This window comes from Myxocyprinus asiaticus, chromosome 43 (genome assembly GCF_019703515.2).
Source record: "Myxocyprinus asiaticus isolate MX2 ecotype Aquarium Trade chromosome 43, UBuf_Myxa_2, whole genome shotgun sequence".
Taxonomy (NCBI): Eukaryota; Metazoa; Chordata; class Actinopteri; order Cypriniformes; family Catostomidae; genus Myxocyprinus; species Myxocyprinus asiaticus.
This window is the reverse complement of record NC_059386.1, coordinates 19,744,747-19,758,822: the sequence shown is the minus strand read 5'-3', so window position 1 is coordinate 19,758,822 and position 14,076 is coordinate 19,744,747. Positions and strand designations below refer to the sequence as shown.

General features: G+C 35.3%; 1 protein-coding gene across 2 annotated transcripts; it reads right to left on the bottom strand.

The window, feature by feature from the left end:
• Positions 1–321: 321 nt before the first annotated feature.
• Positions 322–6,916, bottom strand: LOC127433854 (UDP-glucuronosyltransferase 2B17-like). Of its 2 annotated transcripts, none has more exons than XM_051686138.1 (2): positions 6,850–6,916; positions 322–2,001 (listed from the first exon to the last, which is right to left on the bottom strand). In XM_051686138.1, the coding sequence occupies exon 2, from the start codon at positions 1,994–1,996 to the stop codon at positions 395–397; it is 1,602 nt and encodes a 533-aa protein (XP_051542098.1). In that variant the 5' UTR covers positions 1,997–2,001; positions 6,850–6,916; the 3' UTR covers positions 322–394. The 2 variants fall into 2 exon arrangements, with proteins under 2 accessions (XP_051542098.1, XP_051542097.1); XM_051686137.1 differs by lacking the exon at positions 6,850–6,916 and adding an exon at positions 4,678–6,311.
• Positions 6,917–14,076: the final 7,160 nt, after the last annotated feature.

Below are 14,076 nucleotides of genomic sequence, written 5' to 3'. Positions count from 1 at the left end.
AATTTACTCTATATGTTGTATATTATATATAGTATGATTATAATTATATTTAGTTTAATACCATATTATTACATGTAAAAAATAACATTGTTTATTTCATTTATTATTATTATTATTATTATTACATTAATAGAGACATTGAGAAAGGAAACAGGATACAATGGGGTGAGGAGAGGGGTGGTATTGATAAAAAGTCACTTTTTTTCATAGTTTTGTATGATTCCACCAGCCTATTTGGGTGCAAATAGCCACACTGTGTAATGAGTGCTATTTACACCCTTTGCAAGTAGTCACTCCATAATATTAGACCACAGTAAAGAAGCAGGTCATTTGACATTTTATTTATAATTTTCTTTCCCATACAAATCTTTAAATAAAAATCATCTGAATAGGATCATTCATTTTTCAGTTTTTGCTTATAGCATATTTTATAACACACATATCTGGTGCATGCAACTATGGCAAGCACAAACACACCTACAACAGAGAACAAAACAAAAAGCACATCTACAGAATGGTAGGAGTACCATGGCATCTTGTAAAACTCGGAGCGTAGATGGGTGGCTCCCTTATTTCTGATCACATATTCGATCCAGAAGATGGCTGTGTCCAAAGGTCCCATTGGCTGATCTCTGTGCAGACTGGAGAGCTTTTCCATATTTGTCCTGTAGGAGGCATCACTGATCAATTCCCACAGTGTTTGTCCAAAAGTGTGACCATTCAGCTCTGACAGCTTAAGGACTTTGCCCCCACCTTTCTCTTGAATGCGTATTAAGTTGTCAAATTGGTCAAAGAACAAAGGGATGCCCAGAACCGGTACTCCATAGTAAATTGCTTCTTGCACTCCATTGGTTCCTCCATGTGCAACAAAGGCTTTGATCTTAGAATGTCCCAGGAGGTCATTTTGCGGCATCCATTCCACTATAAGTGTGTTGTTGCCCACAGCGGACGGACGAGGTCCCAAATGTCTCCAGATGACTTTCTGGGGTAAACTTGCAAAAACAGCAGCAATTTCATTTGCCATGTCTACGGGTAGGCTTTTAACGAGTGTCCCCAAAGACATAATAATAAAGCCATGATCCCCTGAGCTCTGCACAAAAGCCTCCAGATCTTCAGGAAGAGGCTTTGAAGGTTTGCATTGGAATCCACTCATGTAGATGACATTTGGCATGGTGGGCCTCGGGAATTCAAAGACAAAATCAACCCGCATGAGCCAAATATCAGCAGCTTGAATGAGGCCGACAATGTTCGTTTTTTCATCTAAGTACTTGTCTATCAGTGCATCATAATGTGGACCCACCACAAATCGATCCTGGTAAAAAGTGAAGCTGTGAAATAAAACGTTCTTAAGCCTTTGAGTAAAAGTCATTTTGTCTGTCTGGCCAGTGCCTGGTAAAGGTATGTAGGACATAGGAGATGGTGCTATAAGAAAATGTCCTTCACCACTGGTGGTCCAGCGTACATTGAGAACAAGAGGGAGTTTTAGGTAATGAGCTAAAACTACACCACCTGCTATGGCAGGATCGGTGAGCACCAAGTCGTACTGTGCTTCACGAAGTCTTTTCACAAGCATCTTATCCTCTAAGATGGCTGACACCATATTACATGCAATATAATGTGCTGTTGATAGCATTGAGAACAAATCAGCCTGAAGCTTCAAGAATGACAATCCAGAAGCCTCGCCTCGCTCTATCTCCATTGCTATCGATAAATACTCGTCAAAAAAGTTCTCAAATTCATTAACTTCATCGGGGATGGTGATGGAAGTGTACAGAGGGGAGTTTTCTGTGATGTACCAGCTGGATTTGGGTCGTATCACGGTGAGGCTGTGGCCCCTGGAGAGCAGCTCTTCTATCAGAACTTTCATATTGACCCAGTGGCTTCCATCAACAGGATACACAAGAACTTTACCTCCGCTGCAGCTCAGGGTGAAAATAGACAAACCCATAAATAATCCAGCAATGGTGAAATGTATCTGCTTGGAAAATGTCATCATGGTACCTAAAAATAAATAAATAAATAAATAAATAATGTTAATTTTAATGCAAACATTTTTCAGCAGGCAGTTTTTTTTTTTTTTAAGCATTAGAGGCACAAATCAGAGACACTGAAAAAGTGGTGACCCACAATTGTTACCTCAAATAAATATTTCTACTTGATTTAAGCAAAAGAAGAAAAAAAGACTTTTATCTGTGTATCCTAATTTCACAGGAGAATTTAGTAAAATTTTGGACCTGATTAAAACTATGTTCCCACATAAAGCATATTTTAGGCTACCTTACAAAACATGTTTCACAGTGTACTGAACACTGGAAAAAATGTTAACACTGATAAATGTTAACACTGATAAAAATGTGCTTCATGTGGGAACATCTAAATTAACAGGTTTGAATCATTGATGTCTGAGTCAACCTAATAACACCATGTAACAAATATATACTTTTTTTATTTCTGGGTAGTAAGTGTTATTTCCTAATTGCTTATGCCTCAAAAGTATAGAAAATGGCTATTATTCCCCACAAACTTTGCTTTTGTGACCAGAACAGTGATATTTTGAAATTCACCTATTTTCCAGAACATTACAGATAGATAACTTCTAGACCTTTCTAGAAATTTCCAGTAATATAAATAGCAGTATAAATACAGGGGCCTTAAGCCCACCAGTTCAGTTTAGTTCCAGCTGCCTAACTGGATACATATCTGCATTTTTCTGAGATGGCATCAAGAAGCTGCAAGCATCCAGCAGATGCATTTTGCAGCCAATTTATCTAGATAAGAGCGAAAAAATACTCTGGGGAAGCGGCTGCTAAGATGTGTGAAGCCTACAAGGCATATTTCGGCATGCCTGTCGGGGATCAAGACAAACCCTGGGCACTTCATTTCACCTGCGAGCACAGCAAAAAAAAAAAAAAATAAAAATAAAAACTCTGGAAGGTAAGATGGACAATTGTTGCTCGGAATTTTATGTTATAAAATTTGTTAATTTTTAAAATTGTAAAAGTTTTTAATTTTAAAATGTTTTACAATTTTCAATGTTATTGAAAAAATATATCATATATGAAAAATGTTGCGAGAATCTCTTACACATTAGTCATGGATGAAATAAATGTATTTTTGTAGGATGGTTCAGAGGGGAAAAGAGAGCCATGAAGTTCGCTATCCCAAGAATTTGGTGGGAACCCACTGACCACTCAAGCAACTGCTACTTCTGCATGGTGGACCCTTCCAAACATCGGACTGGTAAGAATGCACCTGCTATCACTTATCCAGACCTTCCTTCATCCACCGCCCCGGTGCCACACTGCCATGAGCTCCCCGTACCCGCTCCTCCGGAGAGAGAGCAGCCATCTTTAGCAGAGAGCAGCAAGTCAGAGAGCGATGAAGACGTTGTAGATCCAGATGACAATTTCAGAGGTGGAGCTGAGGAAAGAAACCCATTCTACCCCACCAAAAAGACCTCAACGACTTGATTAGAGATCTTGGTCTCACCAAGTTCAGTGCCGAGCTTTTGACGTCTAGGCTCAAACAGTGGAACTTGTTGGATGAAAGTGTGCGAGTCGCAGATCAGAGGAAGCGTCACCAAACTTTTTCCAGCTTCTTCACCCATCAAGATGGGCTCTGCTTCTGCCACAATGTGACCAGTCTGTTCGAGGCAATTGGGATCGCCTATAACCAGAATGAGTGGCGCCTCTTCATTGACAGCTCATCCAGGAGCCTCAAAGCCACGCTGCTCCATAATGGTAACAAGTACCCGTCTCTTTCCCTGGCTCACTCGGTATACCTCAAAGAGGATTACAACAGCATCAAGACCTTGCTGGACGCCTTGAAGTATGATGAGTACATTTAGGGGTTGATTTACATTATAATCATAAATCTCGAAAAACTACTCACTTCTAAATCTTTTGTAGTCATTTTTGTATTACTTTAGTATAAATACATGATAATTACATTATTCATATGTTGTTTTTTTCTGACTTTATGTGAACGAAAAGACAAATTCACCCGTTTTCTCATTAGAAATAGGTACATTTCAAAATATCACTGTCCTGGTCACAAAAGCAAAGTTTGTGGGGAATAATAGCCATTTTCTATACTTTTGAGGCATAAGCAATTAGGAAATAACACTTACTACCCAGGAACAAAAAATGTGTTACATAGTGTAATATTTGGTTACACCAATAAAGCTAAAGTTAAGGGTTAGGTCAGGTTCCTAAACAATTCCTTTAGCTTAAAAATTGCAAGTTTTTTGTAGTTTTACTTTAGATTTGTTTTGAACCCTTGTATATTCAAAATCACAGTAATCAGGGGTTTAAACTGTTTTAGGCATGTCCCACATTTAAGTAACAACATGTGTAAAAATTGTGAACCTCACATAAAACGTTTAAATTAGTTACAATTATTTTAACCTCCTGGAACTGACAATGAACATTTTCTGGAGGTTAATCACCTCCTTTCAGGTACAGATTGTTGAAAAAGAAATACAAATTGACTTTGACCATATGAAATGACTGATTTTAAGAGTTGTGCCAACATACAACATGCTAATACAATGGACTCTTGCTATTACTATTTACAAATGTTTTAAACCAATCATTACCACACAAAATGGAAAAATATATAATCTACTCAGCAAGCTAACCCAACCAAATAGTTGATGATTAAAAAACACCCTCTTACTTTAATTGTTCAAGACTACCACTTGCCAAGGAATTCCAGTTCTCCATAAATCTGAGCCACTGTTCAAATTTCAGCCTTTGCAAAGTCCATTTCAATCATTAACATTCAAATCAATAATTAACAGGCAAAACATTATCATGGCTAACATGCATGGCAGAAATACAGTATGTAAGACATCATGGGCCCTATTTTAAGAGCGCTATAGAACTAAGTTTGGCGCAATACCATAAATCATACACACAAAGTCAATGGCAGGGCCATGAAGTTTCAGTATTTTCCTGCAAGTATGCGGTAAGTCTAGGTGCTAGTGGGTTTGGTGAAATTGAATGTGCAAAGCATTAATAGGCTGGGTCAAGAGCAATTTAGTTCTGAGTTTCTTCTCCGGTTGTTCCACCATCTGCGTCCTATTATATAGTCCATTCCCCAAGCACCAGCGATATAATGTAAACATAGACAGCACATTTATAATAAGTTGGTAGTGTAAATGGACTGTATGCAATAAATTAGAAGAATAGAAATTAGAAATAGAAAACTTACATTCTTTTGTGCATTAACAAATTTAAATGGTAAATGTAAGGCATATTTCTATGACAGTGACACACTCCTTTTATATGCAAGGGAAATGTGTTTCTTGTCAGGATTTGGATTTACGCTCTGTTAAATTATAGAGAATGTAAGTATTATTAATTATTTTCATCTACTGACACACAATTAATGACTAGTATTAACAGTAACTGTATCGGAACGCACTTCATTATCAAGGGTAATTTCAAATTACACTTCAAACTAAATTAAAATATAATCAAAATAATGAAGTGGTAAAAAGAAAATTCATACCAAATCCAAACATTTTACTCTTTCCAACTTCTTCCATCGGCACTTTTGCAGTGACTTAAAAATCACTGTAAGACAACAGGTGGAAAAATACATAATGGACATAATTTGATGTTCCATTTTATTTTCAGAGTTTGGACAAGAACTTTATTACAACCTGTTAGTGGATTCTCCAAACTGCAAATGCAGGAACTGAGTTTAGACTTTGCGTTGAAAACAGACCTGCTTTTGAAACGTCAAAGCGCAATGACCTATTTCTCAGGAAAATCACAAATTGCGTTTTGCGCAACTTCATTTACATACAATACATCCACAGTTTGCACGCATTCACCCACAGATAGCACAAACACTCCTATTTTTTGGGATTATGTGCCATCTGCCTGCCAATGTGAATTTGCATATGCTCATATTCCCCACTGTGAAAGCATGTAATGTCAATAATCCTTATACAGTATAACCACAAGCTCATTTGCCATGCATGCAATACATAAAGATGTCCAGAGACACACACTGTGAACCGTACATACACTCACACATAGTCCCATGCACACAGCACACACTTAACATTACGTGTAGGCTATACAAGTGAAGACAGGATTGATAATGATTGTTTCTTTTGGCAGGAAATATCACAGCCCAAAGTGTGAACCAAAGTTAAAGAATAGAAGTATATGGAAATGTATTAAAAAAAGATTAAATGAAAGTGAATGGTGACTCAGGCTATCATTCTGCCTATCTTCTTTTGTGTTTCATGGAAAACAGAAAGTCATACAGGTTTGGAACAACATGAAGGTGAGTAAATGATGGTTTGATGGATGAACTGTCCCTTTAAGATATATTAAGTAAAAAACAAAATCAAATCAAATAAAATAAAATATTCTTTACTAGTCTAGACTATTTTTTTAAAGGACACAAACTGTATTTCTGAAAAATGGGTAAGCACACAGCTCTCACAAACGAACTGCAAAGCAAATTTAATAGGTAACCAAGAAGAATACTTTTACAAAGAAGGGATACAGAATATTACAAGGCTATTTTATAGGTGCATTTTCACAACCCAAACTGGAAATTGTGTTCTGCACAGATTCAATGACATAAGAGGATATTATTTGAAAAAGGATCAAGGTAATGCAAAAAGATATCAAACTTATTCAATATGAAGGTTTATGTTGAGCCACATTTTGTCCTTTTGTTTTCAAAGAAAGCTTGTTCTCCTCCTAATCGCTTCCAGTATCATCTACAGCCAAATACAATGTCAAGGACAGCACCATGGTTTAAAGTACATGGTTTTACACAATGTTTCTGTGTTAGCCGATCACAAAGGCATGCAATACAAACCATAAAGTTGAACAATTTCTCTGCAGGTTCTCACTATTCTCCTATTTCTGCATTAAGACTATGACAGGGAACGGTCCAAGCAGCCAGAGACTGGAACAGTGTTTATATAATCTTGATCTCATCTCCAGTCTGCTATTGAAAAGTCTTGAGAACATAAATAACCTTCTAAAACAGAATTACCATGAAAGATCAGCTCATGATTTTTTTTTTTTTTTTTAATGTGTTTTCATCTATGTCAATCTAGTTTATTAAATATATAATGATGATTACAGCGGTTTTTACTCATGCTTAACTGGATGATTTCACTCTTGGAATAAAGCCAAGCCAAGCTCTTCTTGGGACAGAGTTCATGGGTGAACTATCCCTTTAAGTGTTCAGAGGCCATTGAACACTTAAAGGGATAGTTCACCCAAAAATAAAAATTCTCTCATCATTTATTCACCCTCATGCCATCCCAGATGTGTATGACCTTATTTCTTCTGCAGAAGAATATTTCAGCTCTGTTGGTCCTTATAATGCAAATGAATGGTGGCCAGAACTTGGAAGGTATTAAAAAGCACATAAAGGCAGCATAAAAGTAATCAACAAGACTCCAGTGGTTTAATCTATATCTTTTAAAGTTATATGTAGGTGTGTGTGAGAAACAGATCAATATTTAAGTCCTTTTTTTGCCATAAATTCTCCTCTCTGCCCAGTAGGTGGCGATATGCACGAAGAATGCAAATTGCCAAAAACAAAAGAAGAAGAATGTGAAAGTGAAACTGGAGATTCATAGTAAAACATTTTTTTTACTTAAATCTTGACCTGTTTCTCACCCACATATATTATATCGCTTCTGAAGATATGGATTTAACCACTGGAGTCTTATGGATAACTTTTATGCTGCTTTTATGTGCTATTTGGACCTTCAAAGTTCTGGCCACCATTCACTTGCATTGAATGAACCTACAGAACTGAAATATTCTTCTAAAAATATTTGTGTTCAGCAGATGAAAGAAAGTCATACAAAATCTGGGATGGGATGAGTGTGAGTAAATTATGAAAGAATTTCAATTTTTGGGTTCACAATCCCTTTAAAAGAAGGGAAATGTCTAGTAATAGTAATCCACTTTTCTTTTACAAATATGTTTATCAAACATTTACATTTTCTGAAAATGGTTGAATGTGCGTGACATGGATATTTGGCTGTTTTTGTACTTAAAGTGACAGTTCACCCAAAAATGAACATTCTGTCATCATTTACATATCCTCATGTTGTTCCAAACACATATTACTCTCTGTCTTCCATGGAACACAAAAGGAGATGTTTGACAGAATGACAGCCTAGGTCAGTATTGACTTTCATTGTATGGAAAAAAGACTCAGCGCAAATGAACGGTGACTTTAAAAAGGAGATATAATGACAAATCACTTTAATGAACCTGTTTACCATTATTTTCTGAACTGCACTCAAATGTGAGAATATATGTTGCCACAATAATTTCATAAATCACAAGCTGCCAATTTGAGTTGCGGCATTGTTTGTAAATGATGCCCTCTGTTGGATTTACAATGGAGGTGTAATGAATGTGTAATGAGTTAAGTTGTGTTTGATGTTCAGAATATCCTTTGTATATTTTTCAGATTATATCTGGTGACCTCCAGTGAATTTCATTAAATAAAGGGCTTTGGTGGGACATTTTTTAACACATGCACCGAAGGAGGTTCAGGGAGGGTCTTGAAGCAAGGGTAATGCTTTTTCAAGAATTCTTTTATGCATTCAAAACTTCTTGTTTTGAAAACTTATTCTTTAAAAAGATATATATATATAGTTTTTTATTTTTACATTATAAAGCATCTTCATCATCTCTGGAAGCATGTTGCAGATCAGTTCTTTTTGATTACAGACCCACTGCAAGTTTTAAGTCATTGCAGTTGTTCGCAGAAGGAGGGACTGAATCATCAAAAATTAATCCAAACTGCCAAGAGCAGGCTGTGGGTGATCACCAGGAAGCCTCCAGGATTTCAAATAATAATGAATAGTATTCCAAAGTATTTGATTAACCAGATGTATTGTAATCAAAATATGTTTTTGTGTCTTATAGGCAGGCCCAGAAGAAATCTGAGCATGCAGAAAAAAAGTTTTATGCATTCCCCAACCCTTGTATGTTTGTTTATTACATATTTTTACTAATTTCATGATGCTTTCAGCTACCAATAAGAGTATAGTACTTTCAGCATTTAATAAATTTTACTATGTTTAAATATCTTCCGCAGAATTCTGCAGATTTTCCCTCAAAATCAACACAGAAACAATGAAAAATGTCCACAGATTTCACCTGGGCCTGCTTATAGGCTATGCCCCAAACTCATGCCATTGATCAAGCATGTTGCTGTGCCGGGCGGGATGGACTGCTCAGGGGTGGATCTACCGGGGTGGCATAGGGTGGCAAATGCCACCCTAAGAAAAAGCATTGCCACCCCATCTGCCAGCCCAACATAAGTATCCAAATGTATATTACATTATTATGTATAAGTATATTATAGTTGATGTTGACATTGTGTAGGGGTTTATTTATGCCAAACTGCCTAAACTCGCATCGAACGCACAGATGACTACAGACCCATAGTGTGATTGATTACAGCAGCAACCAATCCTGTGATTGGCCGCTGCAGCTGCTGTAAACAATCAGAACATCGACCAATCACCTACCTAATATTGCAGCACGTGTACAGTTTTTGGGCTCTCACGGGTTGATGAGCTTATTTCCTCAACAACAATTACCACATGAACAAATACATGGAAAAATAGAGGTAAAAGATTAATTTCTTAGTTGTTTCAAAGTATTCACTGAATGATTATTAGATACATCGCTGACAGTTATGGGTTGAGATGGATGAGACGTGACCTCACCAATTTTATAAATAGCTTTCATCAAGTATGTGTATAATCCAGATGAAACATCTCCAGTTTTTGAGTAGGAGTTTCTATTTCATCTTTGTGTGTTTCAACTGGCGATCCGGTGCTGGAATGTGTTATTTTTAATGTTACGATAAGTGTTCGTTGCAGATGTTATCAGTGTCGTTTAGTGTCGGCAGTTTTTCCGCAGCTCGCGCTCTTTTCCGTGTCCCCCACTGTGATTGCCTTCTTGGCCGTATTGTTTGTGTGTATGTAGAGAGTGTGTGTGTTGTCTTTTTCTCTTTCTCCCCCTCTCTCTTAATCGCTCTCAGGTGTGTATGTGGTAACCAGGTTTTTATTTATTTATTTATTTATTTATTTTATGTTGCAAAATGGCTACTATGTGGTTCCTGTGAAAATACAGTTGTATCATGAATTCATGGACATTTGTAATATGATAGTGACTTTCCATTAATGAAATGGTACTTGTTGCAATGAAGCTTGGTAGCTTAATCCATAAGAACTATGCATTGGCGCTTGCTTTGGTGTTGCCACCCCTCATAGTCCCCTCATAGTCTTTGGTGTTGCCACCCCATAAAAAAAAATTCTAGATCTGCCCATGGGGCTGCTCAAAACAAACAGAGCTATTTTTATAGCGCCAAAGACATACTGTGTTCACAGTTTTCGAGGAAATTAACCTACGAATGGCTCATTTATAGTTGTCTCTGCATAATAAGGGAAAGAAGAAAGCATTGTAAGATAGAAAAAGTTACACACTTCACACTTCAAATTTTTCCCAAGAACAGTATGTAAGAGGCATTTTATTTCTCTGCTATTCTTCAAATATGTTTGCACTGTACATATTTTTATAGGAATAGATTTGCTACGCAATGATTTAAGGGCAAACACTTAGTCCAAACTTATGCCTTTCCTTGTCACTGTAAACAGTTAGTAGTATACTTATGAGGTCTGAGTTAGATCTGTCTAGGTTGCAGCTGTTATGAAGTGGTCATTAGGGAGACTATTAACTAAAAATACCAATACCAGCTACTAAATATACAAAAATGCTATATACTAAAGTTTATCTATGGCACCAAGAAAAGTCTAGCCTAACATATAGCCTATATATATATATATATACACACTACTGGTTAAAAAAAGTTTTTAAACACTTACTCATTCTTTATTATAATTATTTTTCACATTTTAGAATAATAGTAAAGTCATCAAAACTATTGAATAACATAAATGGAACTATGGGAATTATGTTGTGACTAAACAAAATCCAAAGTAAATCAAAACTGTGTTATATTTTAGCATCTTCAAAGTAGTCACCATTTGCCTAGAATTTGCAGACATGTACTCTTGACATTTTCTCAACCAACTTCTTGAGGTATCACCCTGGGATGCTTTTTAAACAGTATTGAAGGAGTTCCCATCTCTGTTGGGCACTTATTGGCTGCTTTTCTTTATTATTTGGTCAAAGTCATCAATTTCAAAAACCTTTTTTTTAAATTAAATTTTAGATTTATAATGAAATATATTAATATGGTGGCACAATTATATTTTTGTCTACAAAACTTATTTCAAACATATAAGCATACGCATTCAGATCAAAATATTTTTAAGATCATGAGAAACATTTCAGTCAAGTGTTTCAAAACTTTTGACCGGTAGTGTGTATTTCAGTCTGATTATAGGATTTAAACATTTCAATTATGACAAATGTCCAATTAAACTAAATTGAGTAATTTTTAAATGGTGTACATATCATTAATTCAGAATAAATGAGAAGTATTTAATTTAAATTAACGAGAAGTATAAACTTTTAAAATGTAAAATTCATAATGACAATTCCATCACTGCAGTTTGTTAAATGACAAAGCAACAGCATTTGCTTTGGAATTAACTGAACATATTTTAAAGTTTAGTATTTTTAAATAAATTGCTTTACACTGATGTTCCTTTTGTTAATGGGTTATAAATTCATTTGGTAGTGTGAATTTACAAATGAATTATAAATAATTGATATGTGGTTATTACAACATGGATAAAAAGGGTGACTTCCAGTACCTGCCAAATAGTGAGCCATGTTATCTCACATGTTAAAAATACTTAATAACACTTATTCAACATTACTAACCTATAAAAATGTACCTTAATGTAAAATGAACACCTGTAAAACATTTATTAAGGAGTTGCAAGCACTAGAAGCCTGTACAGAAATGTTGTGTATTAATAATCATCAGGCTTTATTATATGATATATTCTGTGAATGAGCAAGTGTTTTTGCAGAGGAAATTAGATGACCAGGACTCTGTAAAACCATTATTTCGAGTCATGAACGTCACAAGAATAGTGACAACTCTAATGAGTCAAGACATTGCAGTAATAAATACTGTATAAACACAAAGCAGACTGTATAGCAAAATGATCAAATCCCTCCTTTTAATCTCACTATAATAGTCTATTTATGCTACATTGTGACATAAATCATAAATTAGGGAAGTTTATGTTTTTTCATTACTACAAGTATGAATAATAGTATTTATTAAGCATTTATAACATGTAATTTAATATTATTTTAATCACTAATTGGCAAGTATTGAATAAAAGTTGCCCTTTTTAATGCATCGCTATAACTGCATATACATTATTTATAATCAGGGTTGGGGAGTGACGTAATACATGTAATGGGATTAAGTATTTAAAATACAAAATATAAGTAACTGTATTCCACTACAGTTACAGTTTAAATCATTGGTCATTAGAATACAGTTACATTCAAAAAGTATTTTGATTACTGAAGAGATTACTTTGCATTTTATTGTCATTTGTTTCATTTAATATTTAGTCTTTTCAGATGGAAAACATTTATACATATAAATGATGCGATCCAAAGTGCATTTGAACAGCGGTGAAACACTTTCTTATGATGTGTTACATTCATACGAGCAGACAGAGAAGTACGTTTGAAGTAAGTTTGGAGCAGAAGAAATAGAAATAAACCTTGTGTAAATTGTCAGCTTTACGCTAAGCTAAAATGATATTTCTAGCCATTTTACATGCACATGTTATCAGGCATGATGATTTTTTTTTTATCAAGAAAATTCACAATTTGATTGATCTTGTTTTAGAAACAACACTGCATAAGATATTTAGGTTTTTCAGAGAATGTATTTTTAACATGTATTTTGTCTCACTGTACTGGCAGAGTTTTTATAGTCAAAACAAGTGAAAAAATCCACCAGTGCTGAAGAAGTAATCCAAAATATTTAGAAAACTCGAGGTCAGTAACGTAATCTAATGCAATATGTTACAAATTACATTTTACAGCATGTATTCTGTAATCTGTAGTGGATACATTTCAAAATTAACCCTCCCAACCCTGTTTATAATGCATTTGTAAATGACTTTTTAATCATAAATTAACCCCATTATAAATCCTTAACAAAGGGAACATTAATGTGAAGTGTCAGCAATACAGCTAATAAAAACACATTTTTGTTTAAATCTTACTTTGCCATTACATTTTTTAGTAGTAGTAGTATAGTAAACTTGGTGAATGCTCATTATTGTTATATTAAAAATATTTGTATGTTTTTTCAAATAGATAGATAGACAGACAGACAGACAGACAGACAGATGATAGACAGACAGACAGACAGACAAGAAAGTGTGATGACAGACAGACAGACAGACAGACAGACAGATAGATAGATAAGAGAGTGACAGACCAGACAGACAGACAGACAGACAGACAGACAGATAGATAGATAGATAGAAAGAAAGTGTGATGACAGACAGACAGACAGACAGATAGATAGATAGATAGATAGATAGATAGATAGATAGATAGAAAAGAAAGTGTGATAACAGACAGACAGACAGACAGATAGATAAGAAAGAGTGACAGACAGACAGACAGATAGAAAAGAAAGTGTGATGACAGACAGACAGACAGACAGACAGACAGATAGATAAGAAAGAGTGACAGACAGACAGACAGATAGATAGAAAAGAAAGTGTGATGACAGACAGACAGACAGATAGATAAGAAAGAGTGACAGACAGACAGACAGATAGATAGAAAAGAAAGTGTGATGACAGACAGACAGACAGACAGACAGATAGATAAGACAGACAGACAGACAGACAGACAGATAGATAGATAGACAGACAGACAGATAAGAAAGAGTGACAGACAGACAGACAGACAGATAGATAGAAAAGAAAGTGTGATGACAGACAGACAGACAGACAGATAGATAAAAAGACAGACAGACAGACAGACAGATTTAATGTGACTCGACTTTACACATGTACATTCAGTGCCATCTCGTGGCCAT